Source organism: Mya arenaria, chromosome 10, assembly GCF_026914265.1.
Source record: "Mya arenaria isolate MELC-2E11 chromosome 10, ASM2691426v1".
Lineage (NCBI taxonomy): Eukaryota > Metazoa > Mollusca > Bivalvia > Myida > Myidae > Mya > Mya arenaria.
In genome coordinates, this window is record NC_069131.1 from 16,398,583 (window position 1) to 16,416,632 (window position 18,050).

The 18,050-nt window shown below is 35.7% G+C and overlaps 2 protein-coding genes across 2 annotated transcripts; both read left to right on the forward strand.

Annotated features, from left to right (window-relative positions):
• Nucleotides 1–5,321: 5,321 nt before the first annotated feature.
• On the forward strand, nt 5,322–9,253 carry LOC128206204 (uncharacterized). Its single transcript, XM_052908512.1, has 2 exons — nt 5,322–5,771; nt 6,399–9,253. The coding sequence occupies exons 1-2, from the start codon at nt 5,636–5,638 to the stop codon at nt 6,812–6,814; spliced, it is 552 nt and encodes a 183-aa protein (XP_052764472.1). The 5' UTR covers nt 5,322–5,635; the 3' UTR covers nt 6,815–9,253.
• Nucleotides 9,254–14,054: 4,801 nt separating this feature from the next.
• Nucleotides 14,055–15,328, forward strand: LOC128204123 (low-density lipoprotein receptor-like). Its single transcript, XM_052905481.1, has 2 exons — nt 14,055–14,249; nt 15,050–15,328. The coding sequence occupies exons 1-2, from the start codon at nt 14,117–14,119 to the stop codon at nt 15,205–15,207; spliced, it is 291 nt and encodes a 96-aa protein (XP_052761441.1). The 5' UTR covers nt 14,055–14,116; the 3' UTR covers nt 15,208–15,328.
• Nucleotides 15,329–18,050: the final 2,722 nt, after the last annotated feature.

The following is an 18,050-nucleotide window of genomic DNA, read 5'->3' on the forward strand; positions in this document are numbered from 1 at the left end:
TGTAGAGGCTAACTGTATTTTTCTGTAAGGAATCATATGTTTTGCGATTGTTTTATCTGTACACAAATTATTTGCTTTAGATTGTTTCGATCATTAAAATCAAATGATTTAACAATAATATGTGGTTCAAAGGCACAAAGTCTAACAGTCACTGAACGGGGAACACAACGTATAAACAAAACAAGACAAACCATATATATGCATTAAAACAGCTTTATCAGTAAATGTTGGAGTCGCCGTTTCTGCAATAAATGCGAAATAGGAGTTAAGTTGTGATTCCAAATACTTGTCATATCTAATTTATATGTGTCGAACAAACATTAGCTGTGCTTGTATTATTTAAATCTATGAGCCCATCATCGAATATTTTAAAAAAAAAAGTTAACAACAATGTCGTTTGCCTGGCCCCAATTTCTCGAAACTTCTTAAGCTTAACAGGCTTAAGTAGCTTATTTCAATAAGTCAAAATACATACTGAAATTGAATTTTTATAAATGAAAAATGGTTCATTGTGATTATCATAAACATAACTCCTATCTTAAGTATAAAAGCTCTTAAAGAAGTAAATATTATGCAAATTATTGGGGGGAAAAATAGTGAGCTTAGCTTAATCCTGTTATAAGGGACTTAAAAAGTTACGAGAAATTGGGGCCAGGTTATTAACTTTAACACAGTTCTGAACAATCAGCCCATTGTAATATTTGTCGATTCTATAAAAATAAACTATATATAAACTAAAACGTATTTGGGCGTTTATTTATACATGTGTGTTAAGAAAACACAACGATAGCTAAATTTGGATATTTAATCATACATTTTGGGATCCCATTATTGTGGAATTTCCTTTTAACATCATTAAGTTACAAAACATGTAGATATTATGGGCTTGACACGATTAATGTAATATTGAAATGCAATATTATTATCGTTGATAAACATACTTGTCAAGCTGACAACTATTGAGCAAATTTAATATCGTATTGTTTTAATAATTATGTTCTAAAAAGATTCTATAGTTATCTTTGTCTGTGTTACGAATTGATATTTTGAATAGCCAGATATCATCTCTTGCGTATCCGTGTATATCTTGTTTGTGCTAAATGAGTGTCTCATACCTGGTTTTCCTGTTTACCTCATCTTATACAATATGTTATATGCATTTCTATGTACTTTTGATTTTACTGCGTATTGAAAAAGTTAAACTGGTAATATCTTGGGTTTATTTCATAAACATGCATTGACAGCAAACATATACAGACTAACCCCGTTGGCTCGAATTCGCTTGGCTCGAATTTCTCCTTGCTCCAAACTGGATTAAATGAACCGAATTCTTTATACTGAAGGTAAGCATTCCCGCTTGGCTCGAATTTTTTGTTGCTCGAGGTCTGGTTAAGTTTGGGTCAGGTCTTGGAGGATTTCAAAGCTACCCGACCACTGGTCCATCCAGCTCTCAAAAAATTAAATGTCGAACGATGACTTACGTCCATCTTGAAGAGAGTATGGACTAAATCAACAAAATCATCTCATCATTATTAAACCATACAAACTGCACGGACAAGCAAATTACGAGTACTGTTATATTTGTTTATGTTGTTGTTCCGCAATGGCACGTGGAGAACCAACGAGATTTAAATTAGCAATTAATGTATCTGTAAATTATTTGATGCTTTTGGGACCCGGTGGATATAGAGGAGCTAATTGTGAGGAGTTGAGGTTGTCCCATTGTTGATTTATACGAGCAAAATCGGATGCGAAACAATATAGAGCAACAGTTTTCACTAGTGGGTTCGGGAGAGGGCGCACCTCCCTCTCCAGCCCCGCACACCCCAGCCCCGAACATCGTACAAGTTCACTTTTTATAACAATATTACAGACAAAATGAAGCGTAATTAAATTCGCACAAACTGCACCATTTCGAACTAAAAGTTGTTGAAATTAACCTGCCAACACTATACATAAATTTCGAATCTTAGGGAGGGGCTCAAGTCAAAACGTTACACCGCCTCTAAAGTCAAATCCTGGATCCGCCCCTGGTTTTATTATAGTATGAATTAATTGCAAGTAATTAAATACCAGACATCTCTCATTATCGTCCAACTATATTCATTGATCTGTACATAATCTAATGCACCAGTCAATTGTAACCACGGCCCACAGGTCCGTGGAATAGCGGGGAATTTCACTTTCGGTCCAGCCCATCCCGGGTAAAATCCTCGCCCTGCGGAGACAAACTGCTGGTAAGATACCAGCCTAATGCCAAACACCCCGGGATACCTAGGTAAGGCCCATTCCTTGCTATTATCGGGCGAAAACAAAACCACCGCATTTACTCGGCACTGTGGGGCATCTTGAAGGTAAAAACACGGCCCATTTCCCCCGCTATCCCAGGTATACCCCCGGACCGGGGGGGGGGGGGGGCGTGGTAACAATAGACGAGTGCGTAACTGGCTCAGCTCGCTTGAGTACATGGTTTAAACTAAACAGCCATTCAGTCATATTCAGTAGTGTTCAGTGTTATCATTGTGGAGAAAAAAATCTATTATTTTTTGTTGTCGTATTTTCTTTTAGCTTCCCTCACGAAACTTAATTATTCTTGCATTGAAACACACTCCAAGAAATATAAGCATCCCAAAAATGACGTCTGAAGAAAAATTTCCTTTGGAAAACCCAATTCTGACTATAAATAGGTTCTTATATACTATTGTGTCATGCAACGTTTTACAAATTTATGATTAAATTGTTTCGTGGAGTAACGTGTCTTTATTTTTAATAAAGCTTTCTTTGCATGTTTTGCGTGTGCAACATTTTGTTAACATTACTATTTGTGGTCTTGCCATCTTTAGTTGGCTTTGTTTTCCGTCGTGTTAAAAGTTTAATACTGCAGCGGGGAGCGGTCGAACCAATTTCTACGCTCAGGGGCGGCTCCAGGAATTGACGTTAGAGGGGGCGTGACTTAGGGGTGCAACCCTTTGACCTGCGCCCCTCCCTCAAACCCGAATGCGTAATGTATAAGGTGATAAGGTGTTTGCATGGGGGTGGGGGTTACTCCCTCAAGCAAATTTTAACAATTTGTATTCATCAATGGTGAATTTTAAGCGTTATTTTTGTCTCCCATAATAAAAGGTGAACTTGAAGGATTTTAGAGGGGACGCGGGCCGGATGCGCCCCCCTCCCCTCCACCCTCTAAATCCGTTAGTGAAGCTAGCTCGAGCAAAGAGGCTTTCCTACGAATATATAATATCAGAACGGACCTGACGTATGGCAAATTCCTACTTCATATATTTATCTTTATTTATACTCTCGTTCTCATCAACTAAATTCAGTAATTAATGCGACTTTAAATTAGATTAACATAGATGGATTAAAATAGAAATGCATTTGTATAGTTTTCTGTAGTTGAAAATAACATTGACAAGTGCATACAAAGCGATATTTAACAGCTGCTACGCTTTCATCACGAATGTAGCTATGCGCTTAACGAGTCCTTGACCCCGGGTCTAAGATTTCATTTGAAACAAACACTTGACAAAAGATACCTGACTAGTAAATTGTTTTATAATCGATCTGGTTTCCCGCCATGAAATCGAGCTTCGATTAGTTTATTTATTTTCTCTGTAGATTAGATAGTGACAGAAAGTTGGATCCAGTCTCTCATGGTTCAAAATACCCGATTATTTTATTAATTCATGTTTTATTAATTCATTTGTTATTATGTGATGTTTGCATAACCTTGCAAAAAGGTTTTTGGTGAATGTGCCCTTTTACACCGATAATGCAACAGTCGATTGTTACCTCGCCCCCCCCCCCCCGCCCGCCCCAGGTCCGGGGAACAGCGGGGACTTTAAGACTTTAAATTTCGGTCCAGCCAAACCCCGCTAAATTCCCTTCCGTGCTGGTAAAATCCCCGCCATTTCCCCCGCTATCCCCGGTATAACCCCGGATCTGGGGAACCGTGGTAACAATTGACTGTTGCACAATACACATATCAACCTTATCAGACCCAGAACCTAGTTCAATGCCAAAATATACAAAGCAAAACAACATATAAGTTAATTTCCAGAACCACTCAATCCGATACAGATATCACATTTAATCAGACCATCATTGATACTCTGGCAACACGATAGTCACGTGTTACTAAGGGTGCAAGTTAAGCTGAGGCAAAGAAGTAAAAGGGATAAAACACGCTAATCTTATATGTTGTTGCATAATCTTCGGGTGACCGTCACAAAACCTTTTTTGTACATGTACTTGAAAGAAGCCGCGATGTTGTTGTTTTTTTGTTTTGTTTTTCAAATATTCGCTTTGTGTATTGAATAGTTGAAATAAAGATAAAGACATTTTTGGACTGAGCCAAATATCTTATAATAATAAGAATCCCATGGATGACTTCTGGAGGAATTCCACTAACTTTGCAATATAAGAAAACCCAATTGTCGCTAAAAATAGATATTAAAGGGACAGTAGTTATTTTACACTTTAACGAAACAACTTTTCACTCTGAATACGTACGAAATCATGTGTAGGGTATGTAATAGTTAAATGACGTGAAATAAAACATAAATGATTAAGAATGGGCATAGTGAGTGCAGCGAAAGAGCAATCTTAAATCAGCTTACACATCGTCAACGCGAAATCTATTACAGAGTGTGTTAAGGATGAGTGACAGCTGAAATTCTTTATGATTAAGCCTTGTGCTTCATAAAAGCCATTTTAATTGTCTGAATATATTTGTTGTATTCTTATTCTAAGTAATAGTTAAATGACAGGAATTAAAATTTTAATGATAAAGAATGGGCTGAGAGAGCGGTTAAACTAACTTCTTTAGATACCAGATGTCCAAATCTGGAGGTAAATTACTATAAGACTCATTCAACGTTACCTTACGCAAATATCAGGTCGAAAATCACATTCATATCAATATTAGTTTAATCGTATTCTGTTGTAAATAATATACACACGTGGTATACATAATTTGTACAACCATCATTATTATACAATTGGACTGGGCCACAAGTTATGACAACACTAGAAAATGGCCCTCCCCCAAAAAATATTAAGGTTCTGCCTCAACTGAAAACATTATTAAAAACTTGATGATGATGCTACACTAAGTTTAAGATTTTATTTTTGATTCTGTGTCGACAGCGTTATGTAGTACAAAGCAGAGTCGTGGCTTAACGCGCATGAATAGATATTTAATGGTTGCAGGATCGATAATTTTTCCTCTGTAACATCCCGTGACTGGATTCCCAAATAAATATAAATACTCATTACGATGTAACTGCAATATATAAATAGCTCAAAATATGTTTGTTTTCCTTTATTGGTATAATCTTGCATCCATTGTGTTTATCGGACTTATTTATTAAGATAAGAAGTTGAAGTTTGATCGCGCATTTGGCATAAATTCTTTAGCGTACTGTGTCTCTTTAACAAAGATTTTGACCGTTCGTTGATTTTCAAAGGAATAATCACCTCTTCACTTCTCAAACAGTTTTCCTGATTGTTTTAAGCATTATCAACGTTCAAAATAATTATCTGCGTATTCTCAAAAAGCATTTAAAATGTCGGTGCCTTCACTATAAGTCTTCAGAAGCGTTAAGGTTAAATATATATATTTTCGTGAGGAGTCATGGAAGACATCACTTTTAGCAAGGTTGTCGGAAAGGACATATTCCTTCACGCACCGTCGGGGGATATGAGACTATGTGCGGCCATTTGTGAACTTCCGGATCGAAACGCAAGGGCGTGTACGTATTACTGTCCAAGTAAGTCGCCAATTAATATTCTGCTAAAAATTACAATTAAAATAGAAGAAATTGTTTGGGTTAAAATAACTTATTTATCAGTAATCCGACATCGAAGTTAAACAAGTCCAAACATTGAAAACTGCACCAAAATAATTCAAATGCCATTTAGACAAACAGTCGTTTTAGGTCAAAGCTTTCTTTTAAAAAAAATATTTTTTTTATAAATGTTCGCAGAATATGTTTTTTTTTATTTCAACAGCGGTTAAAGCTAACTCCCAAATAAGATGTACCACGATTAATAAATTTGTTTTAATATACCAAAAAGGATGAATAAATTCTCTTGAAGGACACTATTTTTAATTTGAAAGAAAGATGCAGAAACACGGTAATTCTTCCTTATGAGACGATAGTTGAACACTGTAAATAGTTTAGCACTCACCAGTCATTTAATATTTGTGCATTTTCAGCAATTAAATACACGGTTACAATCTTGTTATCAGTAATTAATTATTTCCATAAATGTTTTATTTAGTATTAAAGTAGTTAAACATTTATCACTCAAATTTTATGTTTGTTATACATGTGTATGTATTGATTTTAAATGTGACTGCCATTTTAAGTGACGACATCCTTTACATTTTGCAGTGTATGAATCGGTGATTGCAGCCACACCGGCGTCAGTCACCAAGTCTACGTCCTTGTTATACGAGACACCTGACGTTCAAACCTCCAGGACGTTCTGCATACCAGAAGTGCTGTTGGTCGTCTGTGTTGCAGCTGCTGTAATACTTATTATTGCGACATACACACAAAGAAAACGATTGGAAGTTGTATTTTCGCGAATACAACTAAGACTACTTCACCGATCCATCCCTCCCAGAACATCTCATGACGCAGAAAAGGCTGTACCGAATTCTCCTCTAAACGAAGAAAAGTCTGCAAGACCGCTGAATGATACTGATGATTGTGAAATAAACCATCTAAATCGTGGTGAAGAAACACTACTTGGACCCTCCTCTCCTCACAGGAAAGAACAGACAGCACCCACTCTGAACCCATAAGAGATGAAATTTAATATTCGTCATAAAGCGCTAGAAGATATTGGCGCTTTGGGCAGAATGGAACTAACTTATCATAGCACTATATGGACGTTGGCATTGACATGCTTTATAGTAAGATTAATGTAATGCATATAACATGATATTTTTTAAGTTTGTCATTTATTTATTTATTTACTTAATAATTTAGTTAGTTAGTTAGTTAAGTATTTATTTATTTATCTATTAATTTATTACTTTATTAATTGATTTATTAATTAATTTATTTATTTATTTGTTTAATTCCTTCCTTCCTTCCTTCCTTCCTTCCTTCCTTCCTTCCTTCCTTCCTTCCTTCCTTCCTTCCTTCCTTCCTTCCTTCCTTCCTTCCTTCCTTCCTTCCTTCCTTCCTTCCATCCATCCATCCATCCATCCATCCATCCATCCATCCATCCATCCATCCATCCATCCATTTATTTATTTTTATTTGTTTTTAATTTTTTAGTCATTTCTGATTAATAAAATGTTTTTTGATTTATTTGCACAAGCTGCAAATAGAAGAGAGGGGAACTACATGGCACCAGTATATATAATAGGTATTAGTATTAGTATGTTCTAATTATCATATTAGTTTGAAAGTGTTTTAAGTGCATCTTTTTCTAAATGTATATTGATTTAAATTAATCGATTTATTTTACACTTGCTTCCGTTACTTACTGATCTGACTCACTGTATTTAAAATCGATTTGTAAAATATTCAATCATGTAATGGTACTGTAGAGCGTGTGTTGCGAAATATATAAATCATATATATTTGGATTTTAAAAGCATTATACGTGCAAGTGGACGCATCAACACCATGGAACTGTACATGTTTACTTTCCTGGTAAGTTAAATATTTCATGAATAAAGCACCATAGCAAGTGATATGAAAGTTATTGCAGCTAATCATTTAAATCACTGTTAACGATAATTCTGAATTGATTGATTATGGTGTTTTTGATGTGTGCTTTTTGATTATTTTCAGTGAAAAGTGAGCTAATTTGCGTATAATCTAATTTAGTCATTAAATAGTGTTTATAGTGTTTTCTTTTCCATAGTTTTTTTTTCTTTTTGTCTTTTATATATCCATATATGCAATAGTAAGATGACATGAGGTAAAATCTTTTTTTCTAATGGTTACGAATTGGTGCTGTGAGCGAAGCGAACGAGCCCTTCTTAATCATTTAGAAATTACTTCAGGTCATCTTACTGACTAAGAATACAATCTGATTGGCTGACACACTGTCAACACATAATCTGACGCAGGGCTTGTGTATCGGACCTTTAAAACACCTGCAGAAGTTGAAACTCTTATTGATTAAGCCTAGTACTTGATAATTGCCCATCTGCAAGTTCATTGGCTGAAAATGCAGGTTTTATTATAAATATGTTTAGTCAACAAATCTCTAGGCTAAGTGTCCAGACGCACTTTCAACTTTCTCTTTCATTTATTTCTCAATATAATCTTTAATTCTAAACTTTTAAAACGTGTATTTTATTTAAAGCGGGATAAACCAATCAGAAACGTTATCAGAAAAATCACATCATAAGTTAATGTTGTATTAATTGTAACAAAACATGTTGCTTGTATCTTGTCTTTTATTGTTTTACTGTTGTAGATATGCAGTGTAATGACATTAATTGAGTTGTATTTATATTTCTCCTATATGTTATTTATTAACAAATTAAATGTCTTCAAACCAAGAATTTGTATTGATGTTTTGTATTTGTATAATAGTGAATTTGCATAATGTTTAGAACAAAAATGCAGCTTTCTCCCCTTACCTGTTGTTAGGGGTCGTGAAGCACTAGCCATCAGTGTTATCTTGCGTATAAATTGGTCAATTAACCATAAAATATATAGAAAATTTGGTTAGTGGTTTCTGACCTGTATATGGATCGTTAACAATGTTAAATTATTTACATATAAGTACGCTGCAAGTAGATCGCGAAGTAATTTCAATATTAGTATTTAAGCCTATAGATATAAATACTTTACTATTAGGATTTATGAAATAAAACATTTCACTGAAAATCAATTTGAAAATGAAATTAATAATACAAAAATACACGCTAAAATACTACAATTAATTAATATTATTATTATCAATTTTACGAGCTACTTTTACTTATGCACCGGTTCGTGATTGCGGAGATGGCCGAGGTGTTCCGATTGATCTCCTTTAATATCAAAGTTTTATAGATGGCGAAATGGCTCTGTGCCAAAACATATATATCAGAAAAATCTAAGCTACATATTTTCCATTACATATATAGTTAAATGTCAGATTGTTTAAAAGCTACCCGCAAACCTCCCTCAAGGTAAAGCTTATTGACGATGTAAAGTTAATTTACGGTAGTTAGACATCAATTACATTATTTAAATTAACATGTACATAGCTGTTTATATGAAAGTTAAACACTGACATAGGTTAAATATTAAACACAATAAGCGTCAAATTAGTTTTTTTTTCCTTTGGATGCACTACAGGGGGGAGGGGGGGGGGGGCTACATTTCGGACTAGAAATTGTTGAAATACTCTGGGGGGGGGGGGGGTATCCAACAAGCAGCACCCGTGTGGGGATACTAAAAGCTAAAGCTTCGGTTTTGAGGGGCGACATGTAAAAAGGTTATGCCTCCTTGGTTATGCTCACTCTTACGTAAATTCCTGGATCCACCCTTGTTATGGATGTCCTGAACGTACCCAAAATCATTTCGAACATAATCACAAGCGGTTTGAGAGGAGGTGTGACCGGCGCACGCCCCCTCTAAAATCGTCCGAGTTTACTTTTCATTTCAATATGGGATGAAAAAAGTAATAATTCAAGCACAAATTATACCATTTCCGACTTCAAAATGATACAATTTTCTTCAGGGAGTAAGCCCAAACCCCAATGCAAACAGTTTATGCCATATACTTTCAGAATAGAGGGAGGGGTGCGTGTCAAAATGTTACGCGCCTAAGTCACACCCCCTCTTACGTCAATTACTGGACCCGATCCTGATAATGAACCCACACTTATGTTGTACGCAGGGGCATAGCCAGGCTTTACTACATGTTACGCACGAAAGGGTGCGGGTGTGGAAGGGGAGATATTCCTGTAGCCGGTTGGGGGAGCGGGGGCCTCCCCAGGGAAAAATGGAAAAGGGAACTACCATGTTGAGCTCTGATGTGTATTTGGAGGGATTTAAAGGTTCGAGGCCGCAGACTTTGTAGTAATCAAGTGATTGGTTTAGACTCAGTAAGCTATCTAGCACCGAAAAGCAAAGCTGACTTTAGCTGATCTTCCTTTTATTCTGCTATCATTTTTTAGCTTAGCGTTCTCGACTTTGATGCCATTTTGGGCCATATTTATTTTTTTCCTTTTTCAAATTGATGTTACGCACATGCGTAAATGCGTAACGCTGTCTACGCCTCTGGACTACATGTACATAATTGAGATCAAATGATAATCCTATTCACAGGTTTGTCTGACTGTTTTACCGTTCCAAGTGAACACAGACCCGTTTGAAAAAAATGCCGCTCCTATACCGTATGCGCCTTCTCATCCCTTCTTCCGTAAGTAGGAATTCAACTTAATGCAAATGAACAGTGTATGTTTGTACCACGTGATAAATTTCGTCATAAATCCTTCGTCGGAAGGCAACATTTAAAGCATTATAATGGAAACAGGCCTGTCGAAGTGTTTTAAAAAACAAGACTCTCAATCAAACTCTGGTCAAAGACCGAGTTAGCAGCATACTCTGACTGCGTGTTTCATTTACAATGGTGAAGAAATAGAAAAGTAGTCTGTTTAAAGTCCTCATTCGAAGGAAAATGCTGTCTTCCGACGTAGCATTTGTGACGAAATTTATCACTTGGTATACACACAAGCTGATGAAAAGTAAACTATTATTCACAGTGATTTGGTGGGATTGAGCTCCTGCTTTGGTGTCATTTGACCTAAAATCTTTCGAGATTTTCTGACATTGTGAAAGTGCAGTAATTCATAGTTATTTTATGCTAGATAGTTGGTAGGAGTGACCCCTTTGGTAAATCTGAAGAAAAAAAATATTAGGTTAAATGTCACTAATTTTGTACATGTATATTTTTGCCAATATTTAAATGCCTTGAATTTCATATTGAACTTAAACCGTTCCGAAACTTTACAGAATGAACTGAAATAGTTACAGGGAGGTAATCATATTTAATATACGATATACTACTATTGGATTCATTCCCATGAAAACATCTCCATGAATATGCTGCCGTATTCCAAACAATTTACTTGTCCTTTATAATGCGTTTTTAAACCATGTTTTTTTTCTTTTTTTATTGTCAAATATCGCCTGTTTAGAACTGTTTCGCCTGTCCTCAAGTCTTCATATTATTTTCATGTAATGGTTCCTTATTATGCCCCCACAAAGTGGCGGCATATAGGGTTGCCCTTGTCCGTACGTACGTCTGTCCGTCTGTCTGTCTGTCTGTCTGTACGTACGTACGTCCCGAAGATTGTTTCCGATCTAATTCCGTTTGTCCAATCCTCACCAAACTTTAAACACATGTTTGTGACCATAATATCTTGATCAAGTTCGATAGTCATGGAAATCGCTTTAGTCATTTAGGAGTTACGGCCCTTTTTTGCCAAAAATACTTCAAAAATATATGTTTCCAATCTAATTCTTGAAAACTGTTTGTCCAATCCTCACCAAACTTTAAACACATGTTTGTGACCATAATATCTTGATCAAGTTCGATAGTCATGGAAATCGCTTTAGTCATTTAGGAGTTACGGCCCTTTTTTGCCAAAAATACTTCAAAAATATATGTTTCCAATCTAATTCTTGAAAAGTATGTGTCCAATGTGGATCCAACAAGTTTTTTCCTGCCTGAATGGCGCCATATAACCTATACAGTCTTGCGATGCCGTAAAACCCAACTCAACTCAACTTATCCTATATGTGCAGATTATTTAATTTGTTGTGTGTCAGTGAAAAAAGTGTATATGCCATTTTTTTCTTTAAAGGTATAGCCTATCTTTTTCCAAAATGAATTCATACATTCACTTGAAGTATGATGGCGGTTTCCCAAACAATAAGATATAACGACATTTTGACATTTGTTCATGTGTTTGTTAAATCTTGTGACGTTGTAAACCTTGTTCGTTAGTTTAGTTTAGTTTAGTTATAAAATAACGATTTATTTTACAACGATTGTGAAACAAGTTATTACAACATTATATTAATCACTCTCGTTGGCACGATGTTACGCGAGAGTGTGGTCTTGTGTTGTGAGGGAAACCGGAGAATCAGGAGAAAGCTCACTTGTCCGGCCTGGTGACCACAAACCAAACTCACATGCACCAAGCCCGGGAATCGAATCCGGGTCGCCTTGGTGAGAAACGAGTGCGCTAACCACTGCGCTAACCGGACAACCAACCTTTTTCGTTCAGTGTCTGTTTGGCATTGAAACTTGTGCCTCAAGACAGGATAATTTTAGTTAAATTTAGGCTACTGGGCTTGTGTTTGCATTGTTTATTTAATCCAGCGCCAGCGCAGAAACCCAACCGTCTCCAGTGTACGGACTTTGGTTTGGCCGTCCCCCAGTACAACAGCAAAAAACGAGCCAAGGGCTTGTATTCTATATAGTAACACCTCCTGAATAACGGATTTCCTTCGCATCTCGCATTTCGCATGAAGCATTTTAAAAGCATTTAGCATCTCGCATTTTGCACAAAAATCATTTCCCAAAAAGCATTTCGCATATGGCATAACACAATCAAATTGAATCGGACGAAATATTGTGCACGTTCCGAACTGCTCCCGGCAGTGAAGGGAATGTAAGACATAGGCTACTGATGCTGCTACAGAAATATTATTATACGGTGGAAGAAACGATACTCTTTCTAACCTAACGCGTTTACAGCAATATACAGAGTTGCACATCTTGCTATTCGCAATCTAACTGACTTTCTGGCATATTTTCTCTAGGACACCTCTTTACTTTACCGTTTCTGAATATTATATTGTATTGGTGTGTTTATATATGTTATTCTAATGAATAGACACAACAAACGTATTATTTTTCACCTCTATTACATGCAGATAAAAGTATTTTTCAAATTAATGTGTTCCTTTTTTCATTTCATACAAAATGATTCTGCTCAATTTATGCTAACAACGGTAAAAAATATTGAATCGAAGCTTTTCGCATTTCGCATTTCGCAAAATGAATTTCGCATTAAGGAATTCGCAAAAAGCATTTCGCATAAAGCATTAAGCGTTTTGCAAAAAACATTAAGCATTATGCAAAAAGCATGAAGTATTTCGCATTTCGCAAGAAGCATTGCGCCCCGGCGTTCCATAGTTTACACTGTTTTTACAAAGCTTGAACTGCGAGAGACACTTTGTAACGTAGTAACGCCGTTAAGCTGATCGTCACCTCCCTATAGATCAAGTTTTTTTCCCCGCATAAATTGAAAGACCTTGAAAAAGCAATTCATACAGTTATTGGGCAAACTTTAATGTTTGTTCAGTGACACCGAGTGAAAGTGTCTGCTTTAAGCAAGTAGTCCGCTGAATTCTCGTGTATTTGATCTCTTAAGTTAATCTTGTTTCATATTATCGGATTTGGTGAAAATGTTACTGGATTGCTAAACGGTTTGGATCCGGATTAGACGCCGAGTTCGGCGTCTGATCCGGATCCAATCTGGTTGACGACATCACTACGGTCGCTATCGGCATGCTTAGGGTTACAAACACAACTTTATCGAAATTACCCATTTACTTCATAGATACGCATGTATTAGCATCTCGAGCAGATAGAAATTGACGCCATAGTGGAAAATTGTTTTTTATGAGTTTAAATGAATTGCCTCTCGTAAATTGTCCCTTACCGCTATAAATTATTACATCTTCTCGACAATCTCCGCATTGCTTCGGAAATGGATCGCGAAAATGATACAACTTTTCGGTAAATTCCATTTGGTTTGGATATTAAAAAGTCTTAAATTGGAGTTGAGGAACAATCTTTTCAAGATTAAAACATACATCCTTTGCAAAATGAGCTGGTGGAGTAGAGAGTTACACTATCACTTGCGCTCATTGGTGAAATAGGGAGAAATACCAATACCTACATGAGTTGCAAACGATGCACGTTTTATGCTTACTGAACTCAATCAATAATGAAACTTTGAAACAATATATGTATTGGTCCTCAGCCCCTTTTAAACAGTATCGCTGTTCAATGCTAAACCTTATGTTTAATTGTTTGTTTACGCTGCTTATGTATTGTTAATCATATTATGTATCCTATGCTGTCAGCACCAATTTGTGCTGCTGGCGAGTATCGATGTGAGGGAACGAACATGTGTATCCCGCAGAAAGACATCTGTAACGGAGATGTTGACTGCCCTTGGCGAGATGACGCGCAGTTCTGTAAGACCTATTTTAGTTTATACCATCATCGGAAGTCAACATTTAACGTCAAATGAAGACTTAAAACAAAGCAAAGTGTTTATTCTTCACAAGTTTAAATGAAACAGTCTATGCCGCTTTAAGAGCCTCGCCTTCGTTTTATTACCATAGTTTGATTAGGTGACGAGTTTCCTCAAACACGCCGACAACCCTGTTTCCAAAATAATGTTTTGGCATTGCTCAATCAGGCGGCTGATTGTGAAAGGGTTTGTCGAGGTGTTTAAGAAACTAAACTCTCAAACAAACTCTGGTAATAGCCCGAAGGCGGTGCTCTGTAAGCGGCGTAGACTACGCTATGTTTAATGTATAATGGTGAATAAATAGTAAAGTTATCTTTGTTTAAAGTCTTCATTCCAAGCAAAATATTGCATTCCGACGTAGCATATACGACACAAAGTATCACGTGGTATACACTCCATGTTCAACCTCGACTTTGACGAAAGCGTTAACAATGGATTAGGGTTGCATTAACCAAATTGAGACTGCCAGTTGTTTGGACTTCCAACGCCTCCTATTCAGAATGTATTCAAATGTTTTGCTTGCGAATTTTAATGATCCATGCTACATTATTGCTTGTAATAAAACAGTTTCTAGTATCGACACTAACTTCGGAAAACAAAATAATAACAGCAAACACAAATTCGATTTGTTTATCTATTATAAGGTTTTCCTCTTCACATCTACATGTGACTGTTGCATAGCAAGGGCAAGTGTCATTATAACATATCATATTACTTTCATTGAATTTGTGTCTGTTGCAGGTCCCGAGTGCCCGGATCTGTGTTTCGGCAACATTAGATGTCCCAATAGCCTGAATTGTCTCTCCATCCAGGAGGTGTGTAGTGCTAACCCTTTCGGCGCCGTCGGTTGCACCAACCAAATAACCGACCTGTTCAACAATGAGTGTGGCATTGTTTAAATTGTTGAAGAACCCCAGACCCAGGGTAGTGATGTTATTATGAATGCATTTTAAGATTATACTCACTTCTTCGGTTAAATTCTTGTGTTTTGTCTGTGTACTTGCACGTGTAGTTCTGATAGTCCAGCTTGATACTATATTTAGCTTGATACTATATTTAGCTTGATACTATATTTAGCTTGATATTACATTTTGTATAACCAATAAAAAAACAAGACACATATACGCCAGTGTAGTCATTCTTTTCCTGTGTTATAAATTATGAATACTTATCTAAGACCAACCGTTGTTGTTGTTGTTGTTGTTTGTCGTGTTGTTTTTTTCGGGCAATTCATAGATAATACAACGGTTTTCTTTTTCGCACATCGTAAGGCCTCCTACAATTTCAGTTAAAATCTGACTCATTTAGAATTTCTATGCGAATATAGACTTTTTTTATAGTGAGTATGTTTCTCTTGTATTCTCTGTTTTGTTGGTGTGGTTTTTTTCGGGCAATTAATAGTTCATTCGATTGTTTACTATTTCGCTTTTGTAAGCAGACATCGTGAGGACTCCTACAATTTCAGTTAAAATCTGACTTATTTAAAATTTCTATGCGAATATAGACTTCCTTTTATTGTGAGTTGTTTTCCCCTTTTTTCTCTGTTGTTTTTATTTTCGAGCAATTAATAGTTAATTCGATTCTTTACTATTTCGCTTTTGTAAGTAAACATCGTAAAGACTCTTACAATTTTAGTTTTAATTTTACTCATTAGAGAGTTCTATGTTAATATAGACTTCCTTTTAAAGTGAGTATTTGTTGTTGTTATTGTTTGTTTGTTTTTGTTCTTTTTCTTTCTTTTGTGTTTTATCAAATATTTTCGTCTAATGTCTAACCTTTAAAATTAATCGATTTGAATGGTTTTATATCGTAAAAATTGATATCAACAACAGTATTTTTTATTTGAAGATACGCACATAAACACAAAAAGAGTTTTGATACTTATTGAATGTTTAAATGTTGTTTTTTCTGAATTGTTTTCCAATTCGCTATATCTATAACTTTTGCGGTGCAATGTCTCTATATATAATAATATATATTTTATTGTTTGAAATATGTATTACTCATGGGCTGTAAGAGTATAGTGATTAAACTATCTATCCATCTATCTATCTATATATCTGTCCTCCGCCCGTCCGTCCGGCCGGCCATCTGGCCGTCCATTCACTAGACGCGGCCTGGAGGATACATGTTTGCAATTGTCAATGGGGAAATGTATACGGATAAATTTTAGTTGAAAAAAAAAGAAGATTTGTTAATTATATCAACTGTTATTCAACTTTACTTAAAATTTGTCGTCAATAACCGTTTTGTTGCGTGTATTTTTAACTTTCAAAACGTCATATAAAACGAATAAGCCATATGTTTAAAACAGGAAATTAAAAAAATAAATTATTCTATGTGTTTTTTGTATTGACTGGTCGCCGGTCATACGAGTTCGTTATTTTAGAAATTTACTTTCTGTGAAAACGATTTATACACACGCTGTGGTAATAAATAAGCACGTGAGAATTTACGGGCATATTGTGAATAACAGTTTAAATTATGCATTTGATAACAAATATAAGTGTCTTAACACGACATTAATTGACTATTTTGAATTTAAGTGATATAAAATGGAAGTGCAAAGCTTGATTCACACGATTTTACTAACAAATATCAGTCGCAATAACGAAATTAACACAATTTAAATTTAACTGATATAAAATGAAAGTTTAAAGCGTAATTCACACGACTTAAAACAAACATTACTGAATAAAAGTAGGCCGAAATGGATCAAGCCGAAATGATATCTCGGCCGAATCAACCCGACACCAATAATGTTATCGGTGATAATGCAAGGTACCAGTCTATTAATTTACGCATGCCGGAGATGGCCGAGTAACTACGATCTAGAAAGTTGATTAAACCGTCATAGTTCGGCTATATATATGTCCGTGTTTATTCGGAATGTTAACAATTGTATATATTGTCTCATGACTTTATTGAGCCAATTGGGTATCGATAGTTTTCACGTGACACAACGATTCAGCATCCTCCTCCATCTTTTTGCGGGGAAAGAAAATGCGAAAACTCACTATGGTAAGAGGTGTTTTAGGACATTTTCACCAAGGGCAAACTTTGTTTTCTCCATACAATGGTATGCAATGTACCGCTATGGCTCTGGTTGCATTATTGACTTTTTTTAGTTACGAGCACAACCACATGTCCTCATTAACAGCTGTCGATGTAGACTGTATACTGAATGAGGGAAATGCTTCGTATTCTACCATAGTCGAAAGAATAAACGAGGCTCGATATTTATCGCATAATGATTTGCCAACATCCGTTAGGTTTAGAAATGATTTATTTTGTCCGCAATATATGCTTGATGTTTACTATGGTAACGTAAACGGTGATAATGACGTCCATTTGGGTCAATCCCTATGTTTCATGAACATCAATAGATATATATTAATATTCAATAAAACCCATTCAGCCGCGTCTTTGATGCCTAACATCAACATTCGTCTTGTATATATATTTACACACTAATAAACGGGCCATTCGAAATGGTTCCAAAGAGAAAAAAGACCAACCGCAATTACAGTATTAAATGCGTATTTTTTTGATAATGTTCGTAGTTCAATGTTTATTTTTTGGACACTGGTAAACTTCATTTGTTCCAAGAGTCCATTATTGCATGTTCTTCGTTTTGAATTAATTAAAGACTATTAATGAAACATCATAGCAATATCATGCACATCTCAATATCAAGTGTAACGGCCTGACCAATACACTCGTTTTCTTCAGTGAAATCCTC

Excerpts from the sequence above, each read along its gene's own strand:
- LOC128206204 (XM_052908512.1), top strand. The coding sequence starts at position 5,636 with ATGGAAGACATCACTTTTAGCAAGGTTGTCGGAAAGGACATATTCCTT. Across the intron at positions 5,772-6,398 it reads GTGTACGTATTACTGTCCAA|TGTATGAATCGGTGATTGCA; the intron begins GTAAGTCGCCAA and ends TACATTTTGCAG.
- LOC128204123 (XM_052905481.1), top strand. The coding sequence starts at position 14,117 with ATGTATCCTATGCTGTCAGCACCAATTTGTGCTGCTGGCGAGTATCGA. Across the intron at positions 14,250-15,049 it reads GCGAGATGACGCGCAGTTCT|GTCCCGAGTGCCCGGATCTG; the intron begins GTAAGACCTATT and ends TGTCTGTTGCAG.